The 22,271-nt window shown below is 43.5% G+C and overlaps 1 protein-coding gene across 10 annotated transcripts in view; it reads left to right on the forward strand.

Moving 5' to 3' along the window:
* The window catches only part of LOC123518908 (lachesin-like), a 90,429-nt gene that overhangs the window by 28,522 nt on the left and 39,636 nt on the right, over window positions 1-22,271 (forward strand). For all 10 annotated transcript variants that reach the window (XM_045279976.1, XM_045279978.1, XM_045279977.1 and 7 more), the window contains one exon: window positions 8,598-9,147. In XM_045279976.1, coding sequence (XP_045135911.1) covers window positions 9,042-9,147 — 106 coding nt within the window. In that variant the 5' untranslated portion in view covers window positions 8,598-9,041. The remainder of the gene's footprint in view (window positions 1-8,597; window positions 9,148-22,271) is intronic.

A 22,271-nucleotide genomic window follows, 5' to 3' on the forward strand; every position in this document is an offset into this window, starting at 1 on the left:
GACACAACACACAGACTTCCACCTTGCCTCGCCAGTGATCGACCCGCTCTATTTTTCTCGCTGCTCCAATGAAAATAAAGTGAATCTCACGGTCGAAGTGGCTCTCGTATTATGCATTAGTGCTCATTGACCTCCGTTTTCTCTTTCTGCTGCATTCTTGTGTGGGTGTGAGGGAGGAGAGAGAGAGAGAGAGAGAGAGAGAGAGAGAGAGAGAGAGAGAGAGAGAGAGGGCGACTCGTCAATATGTTAATGAATAATAGGAGTGATGAAAGTTCATTGTAAGTGTGTAGTTTGTCATTCTCTCTCTCTCTCTCTCTCTCTCTCTCTCTCTCTCTCTCTCTCTCTCTCTCTCTCTCTCTCTCTCTCTCTGAAATATTAATTAAGTCGTGTGTTGAATGCCGTCCTTCCTTCCTCCCTCCCTCCTCCTCCTCCTCCTCTTTCTCCTCCTCCTCCTCCTCCTCCTCCTCCTCCTCCTCCTCCTCCTCCTCCTCCTCCTCCTCCTCCTCCTCCTCCTCCTCCAGAAGATGGTCAACACAAAGAGGATAAAAAACAGGAAAACTTGGCCTCTTCGTGTGTGTGTCTCGTCTCATATTTCCTGCAGAAGGAGGAGGAGGAGGAGGAGGAGAGAGAAGGGAGAATGTTTGTCAGGAGGGAGGTAATAAGGTAAAAAGAATGAATTAATAATAAGACTGGACCAGGTGATATGGGGACAGGGAGGGAAGAAGGAGGAGGAGGAGAAGGAGGAGGAGGAGGAGGAGGAGGAAGAGGAGAAGGAGGAGGAGAAGCAGAAGTAGTAGTAGTTGTGGTAGTAGTAGTAGTAGCAATAGTTGTGGTAGTAGTAGTAGTAGTAGTAGTAATAGTAGTAGTAGTAGTAGTAATATTAAAAGTAGTAGTAGTAGTAGTAGTAGTAGTAATAGTAGTAACATGTCTGCTTGACAGACTGCCACTTTCAAAGGACATTTTTTTTACCTTGTTTTTACTCCCCCTGACCAGAGAACCCCTTGGCCTTACATAAAAAAGATTAGCAGTGAAAGTAGTGGTAGCAGTAACCGTATTATTAGTAGTAATAAGAGAAGCAATCAAGGTACAGAATTAGTTGCCTTTCTTTCCTCTCTCTCTTTCTTCTCTTCGCTCCTTTTCATTCTTCACATTTTTTCCTCCTTTCCTCGTCTCCTCACTCCTCCTTTTCTCTTCCATCACATTCCCTCCCTTCCTTTCTTATTCTCTCTTCCTCTTTTTCCTTCTTCTCCCTCTCTTTTCCTCTGCTTTCCTATCTTTCTTCTCTTCGCTCCTTTTCATTCTTCACATTTTTTCCTCCTTTCCTCGTCTCTTCACTCCTTCTTTTCTCTCCCATCACATTCCCTCCCTTCCTTCCTTTCTTATTCTCTCTCTTCTTTCTATCTTCTCCCTCTTCCCAGCTCCACAGTTTTCTTTCCTTCAACTCTCATTCCCTCCCCTTTCTGTCCTCTCCTCTTCCCTCCTTTCCTCCAGGACTTGTTGCTTCAAAAGGGAGAGACACGAGGAAAATTTTCGTGACTTTTGTAAATATATCTGAAGGTCTTTGTGATTTTCGTCTATTTTCCTTTTTTTATCACTTTTTTTTTTACAGAACATTGGACACGTATTTATTTTTTCTACATTGCTAAGTGATTGACCAAGGTGTGTGTGTGTGTGTGTGTGTGTGTGTGTGTGTTTGAGGGTGAAGGTTCCATCGTAGAGAGAGAGAGAGAGAGAGAGAGAGAGAGAGAGAGAGAGAGAGAGAGAGAGAGAGAGAGAGAGAGAGAGAGAGAGAGAGAGAGAGAACAAACCAGTGACATACATAGATAGACACAGAGATGATCAAATAGATACATAGATACAGAGAGAGAGAGAGAGAGAGAGAGAGAGAGAGAGAGAGAGAGAGAGAGAGAGAGAGAGAGAGAGAGAGAGAGAGAGGCGCAAACAGACAAAACAAATAAACAGACGCACAGAAGAGGAAACAGATGAACAAAAGGTAAACAAAGGAGCGAAAGAAAGCTTCGGATTCAAAACGAAGTTCGAAGCAGTGCCGGTGTTAAGCTCAGTGAGGAGTTAAGAGCAGCCGTGCCTCCGCTGGTGCTGTTGGTGCCGCTGGTGTGCTGGCCGCTGCATTGATTTATTGAGGCGCGACACAAAGGGCAGACGGAGGGACACTGGTAATAATAAGAAGCAGGGAGATGTGTAGCTGGGACGATGCTAGGCAGTGATAATGATACCTTGGACACTGACGCTTGAAAAGAGTACAAATATCCTACTTCTTTTCTCTCCCATCACATTCCCTCCCTCCCTTCCTTTCTTATTCTCTCTTTCTCTTCTCTCCTTCCTCTCCTTCTCTTTTCCTCTCTTATCCTCTCTTTCTTCTCTTCATTCCTTTTCATTCTTCACGTTCTTATCCTCCTTTCCTCGTCTCCTCACTCCTTTTCTCTCCCATCATTCTATTTATGCACTGAACCTCCATGTGGGTTGCAATATGAGCTTTTTAACCCAATATGAGTTTTTTTTTATCAGGTACAGTCACGGGTTGCCACAGCGGCGTGATTTGCAACGTGCTCGGGTGTTTTTGCGCCTTCCTCAGTTACGTCTTCTAGGATCGGCCTAGACACGTAGCCACATTTCATACAGCGACTGCCACCTCTAGGCCTTATATTTTCTTGGTTTCCCTTTTTTTTTTTATCTTGTTCTCGTGTTTAGTGGATCCATAACCCATCTCTCAGGGCTTCTTTCTCTCCTGCAGTGTTGATCCATCTCCGGTATTTTTCTTCTTTTATTTTTCTCGTCTCTTCTGTTGACACGTCCAGACCGCCCAGTCACACACATTATAAGCTGGTCTTCGTCACTGCTTCTATAAACCTTCCTCTTCTTCTTCCTGTCTTTCTCCTGCCCTGTAGAATAATTACCAACATCATCCTCCCTACGTACTTCTTGTCTCATATTGACACGATGAAACTTTTCAACTGGGTTTAAACTTGAAAAATTCAGTTTTAGGAGAGAAATGGGAAGAAATTGGTTTTCAAACAGAGTGGTTGATGAGTGGAACGGGCTCAGTGGTCATGTACTCAGGGCTGAGTCAATAGGGAGCTTTAAAAGAAGATTAGATAAGTTCATGGATGGGGATGATAGATGGAATTTGTAGCTTTGATCATACACGTGTAGGCCTGGTGGCTTCTTACAGCTTTTCTCGTTTCTTATGTTCGTATGTAACTTCAACGCTTACAACCTCATTTTTTTCAACGAAGGCAGTGACAATGTAGTATAACACATTAGATAATAACGATGATGAATCAGCATATGTTGTAACCAATTACTATATACCAAGATGACAGTACCTAGCCGAGTTATTAAAGCAACAGTGGTATCTTCTGTTGTTATCAAGACTATGGGATGACACGAAAGGGACAAATAAAGACTGGTCACGTGGAGAGGCCACAGAGGACAGGCACTGGAGGACTTCCTGTAGCTTCCCTCTTCGCTATTGATGTTCAACTCTTCCATTCTTAGTGTTATTTATTCTCATTCCTTTTCACCTCGGTTCAAATGGAGGGCGATTTAAGAAGGATGGAATTGGAAAATGTTTAGGCAAAAAAAAGTCTGAATAGAATGACAGGAAGGGCTGAGAAGTGTGAGTATAAAAAAAAACAACAGGTGAAGTAGAGAGAGAATACAAAGGTGAGCGTTCTCTGTGACACTGGGAAACACTTTATCGGTGGTCTATCTGTGGAGAAGGAGGAGGAGAAGGAGGAGTAGGAGGAGGAAGAGAAGGAGGATAAGGAGGACTTTGAGAATACGAGCAAGAACAAGAACATCAATAACGACAAAATAAGTCAAAAAAAATTAAGATGAAGATCGATGGCAGAAGGATGAAGAAGCCAAAAAAAAATTCGTACCAAGTAATCATGATAAAAATAAGCTACTCTGTCTTCAAGCTACAATTAACCCATTCAGTACCAGGACGCGTTTTGATATTCATTCTGCTTACTATCTGGTGATTTCATATAGCTTCAGAAACTCATGAGGGGATTTAAACAGTGAAGACTCTGGATATTAATCTTCTGACCTCCATAGACCCTTCCTAATGTTGATAAAGTCGTCTAATCACACCAAATATTCATGATAAAAATGTGTTCCAGTACTGAAGGGGTTAAGAAGCATCCACCACCAACTAACTCAGCTATTACTACTACTACTACTACTACTACTGCTACTACTACTACTACTACTACTACTACTTCTACTACTACTACTACTACACTACCACCACCACCACCACCACCACCACCACCACCACCACCACCACCACCACCACCACTACCACTACCACTACTACCACCACCACCACCACTACTACTACTACCACTGCTACCACCACCACCACCACCACCACCACCACCACCACCACCACCACCACCACCACTACTACTACCACCACCACCACCACCACCACCACCACCACTACCACTACACCACCACCACCCACCACCACTACCACCACCACCTACTACTACCACTACTACCACTACTACTACTACTACTACTACTACTACTACTACTACTACTACTACTACTACTACTACTACTGCATAAATCAAGAAGGACGGCAGCGAAGGACGATACAGCAAATTCACATTATACGTAACGAAGCCTTGCCCACTTTCCCGCGCCGTCACGCTGGGCCATCGAGGAATTTGGTAAAAGTTTGGAGGAGCATTAAAACCAGGCATATTTCTCGATCTCACGGTATTCCATAAATATAGATGTTCCCTTCACTTCCCCGCCATTCTGCTCCTTCTGTCTGGAGGCGCTACGGTGGATTTTCCTTCCTGACCTCTCTCTTGCTTCCCTCATCCGCCTCACTGCCTTCTTTTGGTCCTCCTCCTCCTCCTCCTCCTCCTCCCAAGCCCAGGCATCAATAAGGGTTTACGCCGCCAGTTAAATAGTCGAAGTATTGATGGAAATTTCAGTCTAGAGGCGCTTGCTTGGAGGGAATAGAGAGCGCTGGGCAAACACTCACTGCTTTGCTACCACGAATGAGGTGGACCTGTGCGTTATTTTGCGTCCTGCGGCAAGTAAGAGGAAAGTTTTAAGTATATATGCTTTGGTTGGGAGACGCACACATCGATTCCAAAGGGTTACAGAGGAGAAAAGAAACATAAGCAATAGATTTCGTGGTTTTTGCTTTGTAGGTTGCATGATTTTGTACTCTATACTCATTTACAGCATTAGAGAAAGGGCAGCGTTATGTGAGGATGATCAGATAGATGCCTTTCTTTGGTAGAGTCTTAAGGAAAGCTGGTCTGTTTTAATAGTTTCTCTATATATTTGTTTATGGATATGAGTGAAGTATCAAACTTCACGCCATCAAATTCTAATGTTTAAAATTGATTCACTAGATACCTTTCTTGACAGTGTACTTTATTCCTTTGCTTTTTTTTTTTTTTTTTAATGTAAGAAATGATGTGGGAAAGAGCGATAAGACTTTGAAAAGAACCATTTTTTTTTACGCCGTCAAATTCTGATGCTTAAAATTGATTCATTGGATACTATTCTTGACAGTGTACTCTATTCCTTTGCTTTTATTTTTACTTTTTTTTCTTTTTCTGAAGGAGGGGATGCGGGAAAGGGGAAACATCTTTTTTTCCCCTAACACATACTATAATTAGTAACAATCCTTCATAAATAGATACACGTCAATAGATGCTCAGAAGTTTCCCACCTCTATACTTACCACAAATATATTTCAGTCATACCAACAATAAATGCATGTAATTAATTCCTTAAGTATCATGACGCGTTTCATTCAATCTGCTCACTTTTTGATGATTTTATACAGCTTCAAAAAATAAAGTTGGGAAAAAAATAGTGAAGACTGTGGCCACTAATCTTCCGACCTCTATAGACCCTTCCTAATGTCAATAAAATGGTCTAATCATACTCAAAACTCAAGGTAAAAATGTGCCCTGGTACTGAAGGGCTTAAGAATAATTAATTTCCTCCAACATTATAGGCAAATGGTCAGATTTTCTCACATTCTTACTTGGCACAAACTTTCTCTTTCCGTTCCACCCATAGTACGCTTTCCTCTTCTGTTATCTGAGCGGGAAGGACGAGGAAAGTTGGCCAGTCCTTCCATGTCTTTTATTTTCCACTCTCTTACCGAAGCATTAGCGAAGGTGCCTCCACTATCTCATCCTTCGTGGTGGTGGTGAAGCCAGACAGTACGTGTGTGTGTGTGTGTGTGTGTGTGTGTGTGTGTGTGTGTGATGGATGGGTGTGTTTTACGGGTATGATTATATTGTGACAGCTCATACAAACTTTGCTGTATTATTATTATTATTATTGTTGTTATTATTATTACTGTTATTATTATTATTATTATTATTATTATTATTATTATTATTATTATTATCATTATTATTATTATTATTATTATTATTATTATTATTATTATTATTATTATTATTAGTAGTAGTAGTAGTAGTAGTAGCAATAGTAGTCGTAGTAGTAGTAGTAGTAGTAGTAGTAGTAGTAGTAGTAGTAGTAGTAGTAGTAGTAGTAGTAGTAGTAGTCGTAGTCGTAGTAGTAGTAGTAGTAGTAGTAGTAGTAGTAGTAGTAGTAGAAGAAACAGTAATTTTGTTATTGTTGTTTTTGTTGTTTGCTTTTTAGTTTATGGTGCGCTTGCATATATATATATATATATATATATATATATATATATATATATATATATATATATATATATATATATATATATATATATATATATATATATATATATATATATATATATATATATATATATTAATGAATATCTTCTGCAGAGTTGTTTGAGAGTTAAATCTAAGAGAGAGAGAGAGAGAGAGAGAGAGAGAGAGAGAGAGAGAGAGCGGGTAGGCGTTACTTGATGCTGGGTAACTTATCTAAGTTCACTGTATTCATAAAGCTGGCATGTAAAAAAGTTATTCCTTTACTTTCTTTACGGGGAAAAAAGAATTGTCCTGCTCAGTAACCACTCATGCTCTGTGTGATTACAACATACGCCACTGATGCTCCTATTGGTTGTTATGATGGACTGATGTGACGACTAACATTCCTGAAGTATCTATATTTTCTTTTCATGGAGGGAGGATGATAAGCTCCAGAATCTTGTCTCTATTTCTCTTTCTTCCTACGACTTGAACTGTTTCAAAGGTCTCGTTCCTTGGCAGCTGGTAGAGCAAACTTTTTTTCAACTTTTCTTTGACCTTTGGCAGTAACGAATGAGTGAACCTTTTGTACTCTTTCTGTTTCACACTTCTTACACTCATATTTTTCGTGAACAAATTTCCTTGATTCGTGAAAATAAATGTATCATGAAAATGTCATTCTTTAATTCTTTAAGTGTTTTGATCGATGCTTTAGACTGAGCGTCCTTCTTTATTTTCATGAAACTGCAGTGCAATATTTTTTTCTGCTTTTCTTCCACAAATCAGCAAATTGAAAACACCACAGCAAAATAATTTCCAGCGCGGCCTTGGACACTGTAATGGGGAAGCAAACCCTCCTAAGTGGCAGGCTGTTCAGTCGTTCTTTCCCTCACATTTCCTAACCATTTTTCACCAGCGGCACAAGTCATGCATCATGATTATGTCTGGTGGAGGCCGGACCTGCCGCAGCCCCTCCTCCTCCCTTCCTCCCTCCTCCTACTCCCGTCCCCCTTTGCTGGTAGCGGCGTGAAGAATGTTATTGTTCCTCGCGGGAGTTACGGTGCCGCTCCTCCCGTCCATTACTGGCGTTAATGTGTGGAGTAGATGGCGCTTCCCCATTACCAAGGTTGGCTCCGTCTTGGCCACGCCGCTGCCTCCTCTCCTTCGTCGGTAGTGGAGCCGCCAGGGCCGCTGTATCATTGCCTGCTTTACAGTTTCGTACCCTCGTTAAGAATATTCCTTTAAAAGAAGCAATGTTGCGAGAGGACAATATTAGTATCCATCTATTTCTAGCCTGTGTTGATGCGTGGAGGTGATTTAGAGGCCGTATATTAATAATTCAGGTGGATGTATTGATAGTTTTGGTAGATTTATTAGCTATTCTAATGGAGATATTAACACTTTGGTGGGATATGTTAGCCGTTTTATGCTGACGTTAGAAAATGTTGTGGGTGGAATAATGTTACGGAATGGTAATACGATATACTCATTCCTTAATGGATATGATAATGAGGTGAGCTGATCTGAATTAATATACAGCTGATTATTTCCTCTTTAGTGTTATACTTAGCATAGGCTTCCACTCAGCTTGCATTGAGTTACTAGACTGATCTGCCGCCTCCTTTCCTTGATATGAATGAAGATAATGTCGACTAATTACTTTTATTGTCATGGCAAACAAAATTTTCCTTCACTCAGCTGTAGCCATTATGCTCATTGACTTTTCATTTCCTTTCTGTGGTGCGAGTGAAAGTTTTGTTGGGTATTTCCCTTCAGTGTTATGTCGACTGTTTAGCTGTGCCTTACAGGGATTAGTATTTCAAAGTGTGTGAATGGAATGTTGAATGTGTTATGGTAAGTAAACTCCAAATTACACACCATTCTCTGTTTTGTCTTTAGGTGAACCCGTGTGGGGGGCGGCGAGAGCTACGCTGCTGGGAGGTGGCCAGGGCCTGAGCCGTCACCTGACGAGGCGCCGCCGCTGCTGACGGAGGAGCCTCGGGAAGATACAGACAGAGCTACAGACACACACACACAGCAAGCATCTTGAGACCTTATCCATCCCGTCCTATTCCCCTGCACAGTCTCTCGACACAGCACTGACCTCTCGCAGCTTCACATTAAACCACCTGACTTCTTGACATTAACATTTACATAAACAAACATTATCTGTAGTGATTTTACACAAACACACACATACAGACACACACCTGAATATTTACTGTCATTAACAGACTTCCTCCATTATTCTCTGCCTTTTGTTTCACTTCCACCTGCCTCCAGAACCTCTTTTGACCTTCAATTCTTTATTTGCTCCTGACGTGACACGTGACCTTGCCAGGGATGGAGGGGCGAGGCTCCTCTACCGGCGCCTCCTACGTCAGGCTGGTGACTCGCAGTGATGTGGTCTGGGCAGCCTTGGCGTTGGTGCTCTTCACGCCACTTACAGGTGCGTACCGCCCTCGTTGGACGGATGAGTAGTGGAGATACTCGTAGGTGTTTCCTGCTGGGCTTGCCACGTAAAAGTCCCTCGGTTTCTTGTAGATTCTCTTGTTTTCTTACGTTATTGTGTTATAATCTTACCGTGTTGTGTTTACCGTCGTGTTATGTTAAGCCACTATTCAGGGACTAAACTACACTAACTACAGCGGTCTCGCTGCACAAGGCTTTCTTCTTCATCTCACCCCTATTCTGTCCAACTCTCTAATACATGAGTTAACCAGTACTCTCAATCATTCATCCCTTTCTCTGGTAAACTCTGGAACTCCCTGCCTGCTTCTGTATTTCTATCTTTCTACGGCTTGACTTCTTTTAAGAGGGAGGTTTCAAGACATTTGTTCCTGAATTTTGGATAACTCACTTGACCTTTAAGGGAACTGGCAAACCAGTGGGCCTTTTTTTCCATTTTTTTGCCCTTGACCAATTGTCCCTCCTGCATAGAAAATTAAACTTCCATTATCTTCTTATGTTGCTGTGTTTTTACTGTATTGTATATTTACCTATTTTGACCTTGCTGGAAATTTAGATGAATTGCACTCATGTCTCGTCTAATTATGTATATTCATCCGTTGTTTCCAGTGATTGATGTGTGTACGTTCTTCTCCATTTCTCTCTGCAATCACCTCTTCCTCGAGTCCATTCCGCATACCTAGATTTATTCTGTTTTGTTTTTTTTCATTCAGTATACGCCTCTCGCCTATCGTGCTTCTATTTAGTATTTATATCTCGTTCGGACAAAGCTGTACATGTTTATAATCCAAGTACTTCCATGAATAGTTTGTGTGTGTGTGTGTGTGTGTGTGTGTGTGTGTGTGTGTGTGTGTGTGTGTGTGTGAGTGTGTGTTTTTGTATTTTGTGGTATGTGATGAAGAAAAAAAAGAAATATATGGTTGGAAGGGAAAAAATAATACGAATATAGAGAAATTTCTGGATCAAATGTTTGTGTGTGTGTGTGTGTGTGTGTGTGTGTGTGTGTGTGTGTGTGTGTGTGTGTGTGTGTGTGTGTGTGTGTGTGTGTGTGTGTGTGTATGTGATTATGTGTATGTATAAGTGAACGTGGTGAACTGATGACATGATCTTCCACTGAATTATATTGCCATCGTCCGGACCGCGTTATGACGAAACAGGAGTGCTAACACGTTCATGAAAAAAACCTCAAAGCATATAATGAGTGCTAGACAGGTGTGTGAGATACAGGGAAAAGGATAACTAAAGCAGAAACGTCCATGTCGCTAACTCCCGACTCTAGGTAAACAGCGAAGGAAGCAAAGGTGCAGTATAACCATGCATGCTTTGGGATCCGAGGAGTCTCCAAGCGCACGGGTTCGAATCCTGTCCACGGTCCGAGTGTAGGTTGGGCTTCCTCACTCGGGGCAACGGTTTCTTAGCGGGTGGGCTTTCAGATAGGAGGTACCCCATAAAGTACCCCCTTTAGCCCATAAATTCCCGTGAAAAGCCTACATGGTATTAAGAAAAGGTGGGTACAGACACTGACGCAATCTTTAAGGGTCAGTTTTATTATTCAGAGCATCGTAAACAGTATCGCACGACACGAGTCTTCACAAAAACTGTCGGGCTATAAAATAAGGTGGTATGCAAGTACTTAGATGCACGTGATGAGGGAGGGAAAGAAGGAATATGTGCCGCTTAAAGGTTGTTTAGGTATTTCTAGGGAAGTCTTTAAGCAAGTGTTGGTAATGTGAAAGAAGACTGACAAGCCGGAATGAATCAAATCTTATACAATCCGTGAGATGCTGAATTAAATTGTACTTTGTTTATATATCTATTTTCATTAGTGACTTAGTGGGATAGATAGATAGGTAGAAAGAGATATATATATAGATAGATAGATGATAGAGAGATAGAGATAGAATATATAATAATATAGAATAATAATAATAATAGATAGATAGATAGATAGGAAACATATTTACCTTAGTTCCTGAGTCGCTCAATAGTAGTGTGTGGCATAGATAGATAGATAGATAGATAGATAGAGAGAGAGAGAGAGAGAGAGAGAGAGAGAGAGAGAGAGAGAGAGAGAGAGAGAGAGAGAGATTCCTAATTTCTCAAAACCATTTCTCCCTATAGTAAATCATCACCATCACTATCATCATCACCACCACCACCACCACCACCACCATCATCATCACCATCATTATCATCATCATCATTATCGAATACTTCCCCTGTTCCGCCCAGATCACGCCTTTTCGCTAAGAATGTAAAGGGGGGATCACAGTTTTATATTAATATTTCTCTCTCCCTCGACGAAAACTCTTGAAAAAAATAAATATCAGATAGTATAAAAAAAAATAGATAAGAAATAGTAGAAGCTCGAGGTGGTGGAAGCTTAGCGAGGGAATTTGTATATTTTCAATCTCCCATTTTGCTGCAGAGGGGAGATAAAGTATTTTTCCAAGTAATCCCTTAAGGAAATGATGAAAAAAGTGGAGCTAGTCTTGGTATTCGCGGTAGTAAAGAAGGCGACTCGTGGCTTTGTGAAGGGACGAGGAAAAGGAACAACAAGCGGACTTTCAACCCTTCACTGCTTCATAATCCTTCCCGGTAATCATCGGGCACATTTCAGACACTTAGATTTTGTATTGCTGTTTCGTGAATTGTTAGGTGGACTGGAGACGACACAAAACCAGCCTTTTATCGTCTTTTTTTTTGTCTGTCTTCATGTCTTTGTGTTTTTTTTTCCTATCTTTTCTGTTTTCTTTCTTTTTTGTTTTCTGTCCTCCCTTCTCTTTTCATTTGTTTATTCTTTCGTTCTTTCTTTCTTTCTTTCTTTTTTCTTTCTTTCTCTCTCTTTTCTTCCCGACTTGGGGGACAGTGGGGAGAGAATTTAAGAGGAAAACAGCCCAAGGATAACGGGAAGAAAACTGCGAATACGAAAATGTTAAGATAAACTAAACCAGAGGAATGGAAAAGTAAATTAAATTGAAACTCGGGAGAGAGAAATTGACAAGAGAAATAGGGAGAGAAACTGAGGAAAAGTAAGAAGAGAAAAGCTGGAGAAAGTGGAAAGAAGGAAACTAAGGAAGGATAGAGAGAATTTTGGAACAACAGACTAAGGGAGAATCTAGGTATGGCAGAGGAAGAATTAGCATTTACTGACTTGAAGATAAGACATTGAAAGTTACAATGGGGAAGGGATGAGTGAGAAGGACTGTGGTGGAACAAGGGTGAGGTGTCAGGGGGTACTGAACCTAACCTAACCAAACCTTACTTGAACCTAACCTAACCTAACCTAACCTAACCTTAACGAAACCAAACCAAACCCAACCTAACCTAACCAAACCAAACCAATCTTACTTGAACCAAACCTAACCTAACCTAACCTAACCAAACCAAACCTAGTATGGGATAGGCTGTGGCAGGGTTAGGTTGGTGGTCTTGGATGCACTGGGATAGAATGGAATGGAGGGAGGGGAAGTAAACTGTGTGGAGAGCTGGGGTGTGTTGGCAGTAGACTGGGATGAGTGGAGGAACTAGGATGAGTTATTAAAGGAGAGAAATGGGGCGAGGACGCTAGATTTGCTATCATTGCTTTCTCTGGTAAACTCTGGAACTCCCTGCCTGCTTTTGTATTTCCAACTTCCTGTGACTTGATTCAATTCAAGATGGAGGTTTCAAGACATTTATCCCTGTCTTTTGTATCACCCTTTAAGACCTGTATGGAGACTGGCGACTGAGTGGGCTTTTTTTTATATACCTTTTTCTTAGTGTTGCTCTTGACTAGATATCCCCTCTTACATTGAAAAAGAGAGTATGCTGGGATAGGCTGGGGCGGATAGGGAACAAGGGACAGAGGTATCAAGGGGCTGTGGCGGGTGGGAAAAACTGGAATGACCTATCAGGGAGAGGGCTGGGGTGGGATGGGCTGTGGTGGGTTAGAGAAGCAGAGCTGGGTGGGAAAAGAAGAGCAAGCTATGAAGGGAGAGGAATGGGAAGGCTGGGATAGGCTGGGGTGGGTGGGGAAGATAATCCTTGGAAGTGATAGTGTCTAAGCCCCGCGGGGGAGGCAGGGAGGCTGGGAGGGGTGAAGGCGGGCGGCTCCTCGGCTTCCAGGCTTAACCCGATATTGTTTTGAGGCGCCGATAAGAGAGAAGCTCCGGGGGCAAACTTCTGCTGGTTCGGCTCATCCCGGGAGAGACCCACCACCTCCTCCTCTTCAAGCCCTGATTTATTTATTAGATTTTTATGCCAAAAATTTCATGACTTTAGAAATAAGAAAGGAGTCCACGAAGATGTTTTGTTTTCATATTTGCTCGTGCGCGCGCTTACCTACTTACTTACCCACACACACACACACACACACACACACACACACACACACACACACACACACACACACACACACAGGTAACATCTTGTCTTCATGCGGTCACCCACCCAAACACTAACCAGACCCAGCGTTGCTTAACCTCACTGATCGGACGAAGAGCGCAACATTTAACAACGTATAATCTCTCTCTCTCTCTCTCTCTCTCTCTCTCTCTCTCTCTCTCTCTCTCTCTCTCTCTCTCTCTCTCTCTCTCTCTCTCTCTCTCTCTCTCTCAGCACAGTTATTTACTCTCTTTAATTCGTTGAGAGAAAGGAACGAAATTATGAGACTTTCTGAAACTTCGGATAAAGAAACGCTTACGACCGAGGAAGATTCGAAGGGATGAAATCGATAGCGCTTTTCCATTTTTTTCTTTTCTCTCTCACTCTTTTATATTTCAACTTCTCGGTGTAAGAAAAACACATTCATAATGGCGTCGTGTGAGATTCCCCTCCTATTTTTTTTACTCCCCATCTCTGAAACACTCCTTCGGGCTGGCGGGACGAGGGGAGAGGGTGAGGGGTTGGGCGATCTCCGTATAAATATTTGATGAAGAAGTTATGTATCTTTTTAAACTTAAACTCCTGCGACAAAAGTGATCATGCATCCATCCAGTCCAAGAGTGATTTGCTTCATGGCTCCCTAAGTTTATGCCGACGCCACACTCGACATAAGGGACGCTGTGTGAACGTTGCCGTGGCCTGACGAAGTATTGGTTGGGCCAGGAATGATGAGCGGAGAGAGAGAGAGAGAGAGAGAGAGAGAGAGAGAGAGAGAGAGAGAGAGAGAGAACCCCCATTCATTCCTTCTTTCTTCCTTACTATCTTTCCTCATTTCTCATATTATTACATTTACCTCCATCTCATCCCTTTTGCTTTTCCTCTCTCTCCTTGATACCTCCTGCTTCTTCTCTCAACGCTCTTTATTCCTTCATCTATTTCTTCCTGTGTCCTTTCTTGTCTTATTCATTCCATCTTCGTATCTCACCGACGCCATTTCTTCCTTCCCGACCTCTCTAACTTCCCTTCTCCACTAACTTCCCTTTCCTTTACTCTCTATTCCTGCTTATATCGCTCTCATTCTATCCTTTCCTCCTATTTTCACTCGCATAACACCTCTCTCTCTCTCTCTCTCTCTCTCTCTCTCTCTCTCTCTCTCTCTCCCTCCAATCTAGAGTTCATGTGGATATTTTGATCGGCACGTCCCCTTGATTTTTGCTCTTACTCTTCTCGTCCCCTAATCTGCTTCCCTCGCCTCCCTCACGAGTCTGAGCAAACACCCGTGAAGAAGACAGGAGGAGGAAGAGGAAGAGGAGGAGGAGGAGGAGGAGGAGGAGGAGGAGGAGGAGGTGAGGTAAGGGAAAGGAAGGAGGGGATATACGTAAGAGGGCTTCTGTCAGTCTTGTACATGTCTCTGTCTCTTTGTGTGTGTGTGTGTGTGTGTGTGTGTGTGTATGTGTCTCGGTCTGTCTGTCTCTGATCACCTCGCCGCAAACTTCATTATGTAGAGAGCCTCACGCTGATTTATTGCTGCCACTCTTTATTCCTGTCTCTCTCTCTCTCTCTCTCTCTCTCTCTCTCTCTCTCTCTCTCTCTCTCTCTCTCTCTCTCTCTCTTAGTAGACTGAATATTATTTCTTTAGCGTGCAGCCAAATGCCTCCTCCTACCTCCTCCTCCTCCTCCTCCTCCTCCTCCTCCTCCTCCTCCTCCTCCTCCTTCCTCCTCTATGATTCTCTGTGGCACAATTTGATCACCACAAGCTTCAAGGCTAAAGAGAATCACATTAAGCATCGCAATTGTCCTCCTAATCTAACGTGACGCCTCATTGTTAGCGTGTTCCTCTCCTTATTCTCTCTCTCTCTCTCTCTCTCTCTCTCTCTGCTTTTTTTCTCCTTATCCTTTGGTGACATCTTGCTATTACAGTTTTCTTTTGTGTTTTTCTATCTTTGTCGCTGTTGTGTCTTCCTGTCTGTGTCTGTGTCTGTCTGTGTGTCTGTGTGTCTGTCTGAGTCTCTGTCTTTCTGTCTCTGTCTGTGTTGTCTGTCTGTTTGTCTGTCTCTTTGTGTCTGTGTCTGTGTCTCTGTCTTTCTGTTTCTGTCTCTGTCTGTCTGTGTTGTCTGTCTGTGTGTCTGTCTGTCTGTGTGTCTGTCTGTCTGTTTGTGTCTGTTTGTGTCTGTCTGTCTGTCTGTCTGTCTGTCTGTCTTTCTGTCTGTCTGTCTGTCTGTCTGTCTGTCTGTCTGTCTCTCTCTCTCTCTCTCTCTCTCTCTCTCTCTCTCTCTCTCTCTCTCTCTCTCTCTCTCTCTCTCTCTCTCTCTCTCTCTCTCTCTCTCTCTCTCTCTCTCTCTCTCTCTCTCTCTCTCTCTCTCTCTCTCTCTCTCTCTCTCTCTCTCTTCTTCTTTTCTTTTCTTATTTACAATGTGACGCCTGTTATGAATTGACTTAATTTTCATTCTTCTGGTTTTTTTTTTGTCTTTCTTAATTTCTCTTCTTTTCTACTATCATCTTCTTCCTCTTTCTCTCCTTGACTGACGTAATCTTTTTCTTCTATTGGGACTTTGCATTTTTCCTTATCTGTATTTCACCTTCTCATTTATTTATTTTTGGTTTTTACTGGGAAGTTTTCTGTCATGTATTTTTTATTTGCAAGTTGTTTATCTTTTTCCCTTTTCTATTTTCTGTTTTTTTTTTTATTTCATCTTTATTTTGCTATTATGTACAAATATCGTTTTTATTTTTCTGTTTCTAGTCTATTTCCATCTTTGATTGAGAGAGAGAGAGAGAGAGAGAGAGAGAGAGAGAGAGAGAGAGAGAGTTGTTCCTCTGTCTATTAACTTTACACTCCACAATAATCCTTCCTCTTTACTCCCTTCTCTCTTTCTCTCTCTCTCCTTCTCTCCTCCTCTCCCTCTCTTTTTCCTCCTTCATCTCCCCCCTCTCTCTCTCTCTCCCTCTCTCCCCTCCCTCTCTTCACTTCACTCAACATTATGGCTCTCTCTCTCTCTCTCTCTCTCTCTCTCTCTCTCTCTCTCTCTCTCTCTCTCTCTCTCTCTGATTCTTTACACACTCCTCCGTAAGTCTCTCTTCTTTTCTCTCTATCACTCTTGCTCTCTCTTTATCTTTCTTCTCTGACATCTTGATTTGTTATGTTTGATTTTCTTTCTTTCTCTTTATTTTTGGATCTGTCTCTTTATGCCTTTGTTTGCTTTTCTGTCTATTTGTAAACATGTCATTGTGTGTGTGTGTGTGTGTGTGTGTGATGAGTAATGTATCTCTCTCTCTTTCTCTCTCTCTCTCTCTCTCTCTCTCTCTCTCTCTCTCTCTCTCTCTCTCTCTCTCTCTCTCTCTCTCACTCTGCTCTGATTAGTGACAGGTGTAACGTCACTTTAGGATATTGTAACGCCACTAATAATATCCTCCTCCTCCTCCTCCTCCCCCTCCTCCTCCTCCTTCTCCTTCTCCTCCTTCTCCTCCTCCTCTTCCTCCTCCTATGACGAGACAGCCAAGGTGGGTCTCCTAATCATGTACCTGCCTTCTACTAATTAACGCCAACAGCCATAGTATCACCTGTCCTCCCGCGGCGAAATCTGAGGAAGCGACAGGGTGAGTGAGTCTCCGGGATGGTGCTTGTTTGTGTAAAGGTGTGTGTGTGTGTGTGTGTGTGTGTGTGTGTGTGTGTGTGTGTGTGTGTGTGTGTGTGTGTGACTCATTATATATTATTCTTTGTATTTTTGAATGTCTGTAATATCAATGTGTGTGTGTGTGTGTGTGTGTGTGTGTGTGTGTGTGTGTGTGTAATGTATTTTGTGACGCTTATCAGTAAATGCGTCCATTCAGATCAGGAGAGGCTTGATAAATGGTGCGGCATCAGCAGCTTGGGTTATGTATGGTACAGGAGTGAGGGAGAGGGAGAGAGAGAGAGAGGGAGAGAGAGAGAGAGAGAGAGAGAGAGAGAGAGAGAGAGAGAGAGAGAGAGAGAGAGAGAGAGAGGTGATGTTAGAGTAGACGACGGAAGGGAAAATAAGAATGGAGGAAGGAAAATAATCAAGGTAGGAAGAAAGAAAGGATAGAAAAGAGCAGGAAGATGTTAATGTATTTCTCTACCTTATGCTTAGTCAAAGGAGGAATGATAATAGAAAGGAAGAAATGAGGAAAGATATGAATGTAGGAGGGAAAAGAGGAAAACGAGAAGGGGGAGAGGAAGGAAGAAAAGAAGAAATCAAGGCAGAGAGTAAGAAAAGAAAGTAAACAGACAGCAAAGTAACAAAAAGAGAGAGAGAGAGAGAGAAAGAGAGTGGAACCATACGTACTTTGGGGTCCGAAGGGTCTCCAAGTGCACGGGTTCGAATCCTGTCCATGGTCCGAGTGTAGGTTGGGCTTCCTCACTCGGGGCAACGGTTTCCTAGCGGGTGGGCTTTGAGATAGGAGGTACCAAAAAAGTATCCCCTTTAGCCCATAAATTCCCGTGAAAAGCTTACATGGTATAAATAAAGAGAGAGAGAGAGAGAGAGAGAGAGAGAGAGAGAGAGATTAATGAAGAAACAAAGGAAATAAGACAAAAAGAATAGAAAATAATGAAAAAAAAAAGAGACAAGAGGGAAGAAAGACAGAAGTACAAGAATATTTATACAAGACATTTTTTTTAACATGGGAGGCAAGACGTGAAAAAAGTAACATCGAATCGACCACTACCTAGCTTTCTCGCGGCCAAGAATCAATAGTAAGTCTGGCGGCGCTGAGAAGGACTGGGCACAAATGGGATGTATATGTCAAGCTTTACTATGTACTACAGTTGTTGCTTATCATTGTCCAGCAACACAATACTCACCGTGATCATTACCTCGCCTCGCCATTCACGGTCACAACACATCCTACCTTCATTAGGCGGGTGTGTCTCCCCTCAAGCTAGTCAGTAGTCATTGTCTATCTGTTTGTGTGTCTGTTTTTCTGTCTATTTACTTGTTACTGATATCTATTTGTCTATCCGTCTGTCTGTCTGTCTATCTATCTATCTGTCTATCTATGTATTTATCTATTTATTTGTATCTGTGAGTATGTATATCTATCTGTCTATAATTTCTCTCTCTCTCTCTCTCTCTCTCTGGCTTCCCTATTCTAACACACACACACACACACACACACTCTCTCTCTCTCTCTCTCTCTCTCTCTCTCTCTCTCTCTCTCTCTCTCTCTCTCTCTCTCTCTCTCTCTCTCTCTCTCTCTCTCTCTCTCTCTCTCTCTCTCTCTCTCTCTCTCTCTCTCTCTCTCTCTCACAGACACCACCTCCCTCAGCTCTTTCTTCAATCCTGCTCTCATCTCTCCCTTCACTCATGTTCCTTCCTCTATCTGTTCTTCACAAGTTCATTCACTCTTAACTGCATACTCTTTCCCTTGCCTACCCTCGTGTTACAACTGTCTGCCTTACCTTACCTATCGTTACCTTACCTCACCTTACCTTACCATACCTTACCATACCTTACCTTGCCTTGCCTTGCTTAATCTTACCAGCAATGGAAAACACGCAAGAAAGACTACTACAATTGCGCCATCCTCTCTATTTTTTTTACATGTAACGTGGCTTGTATATATAAAAAACCCGCATTTGAGTGACAAGATGTGATGACCCAGTAATACAAAGGTGACGACTGCTGTTACTATCACTGCTATTATTTAAACTGTCATTACTGTTATTATTGCCATGTGAATTAGAGAGAGAGAGAGAGAGAGAGAGAGAGAGAGAGAGAGAGAAATAAAACCCAATTTCCACTCTCCTGGCTACTACCTCCTCCTCCTCTTCTTCCTCCTCTTCCTCCTCCTCTTCCTCCTCCTCCACACTGTGACTCCACCCACACGCACATTCACCACACTACATAACCGTCAAGCACCTACATAGTCCCCCACAAACAAGAGTAGACGTAGATTACAAATTCCTTTCTCTATCCTCTAAAATTCCATTTGGTTTTTCAATACCACATGGTGCCTTTCCTTTTCCTGCCAGCTTCGGCTGGTGGGATGGGTGGGTGGGGAGGAGCCTTCTGCTTTACTGTCCTGTCTCTAACACTATGTAGTTAGTATAGAATAGTTAACCAAGCAGCCTAGTAAGGACCCCAGGGTCTGTTGTTGCTTGGTCTTTCCTTTGTATTCCTTTGTATTTGTATTCCTCCTCCTCCTCCTCCTCCTCCTCCTCCTCCTCCTCTTCCTCCTCCTCCTCCTCCTCCTCCTCCTCCTCCTCCTCCCTTTCCCTACCCCTCCTTCTCCTCTTCATCCTCCTCTTCTTTCCCCCTCCTTTCCCTACTCCTCTCCCACCTCCTCGTCCTCCTCTTCCTCCTCCTCCTCCTCCTCCTCCTCCTCCTCCTCCTCCTCCTCCTCCTCCTCCTCCTCCTCCTCCTCCTCCTCCTCCTCCTCCTCCTCCTCCTCCTCCTCCTCTTCACGTCCACCACTGCTTTCATTGTTTAAATTTATCATTATCGAAACCAATACCAATTAACACTTCAGTCAGTATAACGTTAACTGCTTCATTATACACACTCTCTCTCTCTCTCTCTCTCTCTCTCTCTCTCTCTCTCTCTCTCTCTCTCTCTCTCTCTCTCTCTCTCTCTCTCATCACCGCCACAACTGATCATTCTTTCACACTTTTCAGCGACACACACACACACACACACACACACACACACACACACACTCTCTCTCTCTCTCTCTCTCTCTCTCTCTCTCTTTTTTTTTTTTTTATTTAAACTTAATGCACATAACATACATATTTTACACATAAGTATGTTTACAGTTGGAGCTGAGTTCGTGAGCTAAGAGCGTGCACTGGCATGTGACGCTCATTCTAAAGCTGCTCCCTGGGACGGCATTGTGAGCGAGGGTGTCATAACTGTCACTGTCAGTTGCGCACCTCCCTCGCCACTGATCAGCACTGTCATGTCAGGCACACGCACATCCCACGTCACTGTGTTTCACTGTCACTGTCAGGCATACTATTTTCCTCCACTGTCACTGTCAGGTGGAATTGCAGGCTGGTGGACACTGCCATTTTATCACCTGTCACTGTCACTATCAGGCGGATGTGTCCGTAACCAGGCGTGGGCAGCACACTTCACCTGCTGGGTGGACATGCTGGAGACGTCCATTACTGAGGTGAAGGCGTTCCACAACACCGCGGTGTCGTGGGAGAAGGCGCTGACACCTCACAGAATGGCACCTCGGCACCTCGAGGAGGGTGTCGGACACTACCGCTCTCGTAGTACGTTCACTCCTCCTCCAGGGTATCCGTAGAGCCGTGAGGTGAGGTATTTGCTGCACCTGGGCTTTGTGCAGCACAGTAAGGGCCCCAACACGCCTTCGGTGCTCCAAGCTGTCCAGCACGTTGATAGGGGCTTCTTGGTGAGGGTCTGGGTGCTGTCGCTGCTGTCTCTGCTGCAACTGCTGCCCCTGATGCCACTGTCGCTGTAGCTCAGCTTGGGGCTGCTGTCCCAGGCCACCGGCATCGCGAAGGAGGCGCTCGGCTCGCCGCTGCACCTTGTCCAGCAGGGAGAGGTGGGACTGGGCACTGCACATCCAGCTGAGGGGGCTGTACTCCATGATGGGCCTCACCTGCGCTTTGTACAGCGTCATGAGCCCCTTGGCATCGAGTAGGTGCCTCACTCGACGTAGGAGTGTCACCCTCAGGGATGCCTTACGTGCCACGCTCTCCAGGTGGCGGTCGAAGCTGAGTTTGGAGTCTACCTCCACCCCCAGGATGTTGATGGAGTCCTTAATCTCTCTCTCTCTCTCTCTCTCTCTCTCTCTCTCTCTCTCTCTCTCTCTCTCTCTCTCTCTCTCTCTCTCTCTCTCTCTCTCTCTCTCTCTCTCTCTCTCTCTCTCATTACCTCCGCAACGGATGATTCTTTCACATTTTCAACAACACACTCTCTCTCTCTCTCTCTCTCTCTCTCTCTCTCTCTCTCTCTCTCTCTCTCTCTCTCTCTCTCTCTCTCTCTCTCTCTCTCTCTCTCTCTCTTACACACACACACACACACACACACACACACACACACACACACACACCGCGTAGTGCAGTGGTTAGCACGCTCGACTCACAATCGAGAGGGCCGAGTTCGAGTCCCGGCGCGGCGAGGCAAATGGGCAAGCCTCTTAATGTGTAGCCCCTGTTCACCTAGCAGTAAATAGGTACGGGATGTAACTCGAGGGGTTGTGGCCTCGCTTTCCCGGTGTGTGGAGTGTGTTGTGGTCTCAGTCCTACCCGAAGATCGGTCTATGAGCTCTGAGCTCGCTCCGTAATGGGGAAGACTGGCTGGGTGACCAACAGACGACCGTGGTGAATCACACACACACACACACACACAGGGAAATTTGTTAACCGCACGAAACGACTTAAATCTGAATGACTTTGAATTAAACTGCAAAACAACGATGACTCCCCCCCAAAAAAAGTTGAGATATACATTGCTTTGTGTTTGTTTTTTGCCCAACATTGAGTTTATTGAGGAAAAAAAAAAGGATGTGATAGGAAAGATTGAATTATGTACTTTGCCGTGAGAAAAGAGAGTGCCAGTGAAGAAGGAATAGGAGAAAAATGTGGAAGTGATGGATAGAGGAATAAAGGAAGAATGAAGTGGAGAAGAAGGTAATGGAGAGAAAAGTGGAGGTAACAGCAAGCGAAGTGTAGATGTAGAGAGAGAGAGAGAGAGAGAGAGAGAGAGAGAGAGAGAGAGAGAGAGAGAGAGAGAGAGAGAGAGAGAG

The sequence above is a fragment of the Portunus trituberculatus genome, chromosome 44 (genome assembly GCF_017591435.1).
Source record: "Portunus trituberculatus isolate SZX2019 chromosome 44, ASM1759143v1, whole genome shotgun sequence".
NCBI classification, from domain to species: domain Eukaryota; kingdom Metazoa; phylum Arthropoda; class Malacostraca; order Decapoda; family Portunidae; genus Portunus; species Portunus trituberculatus.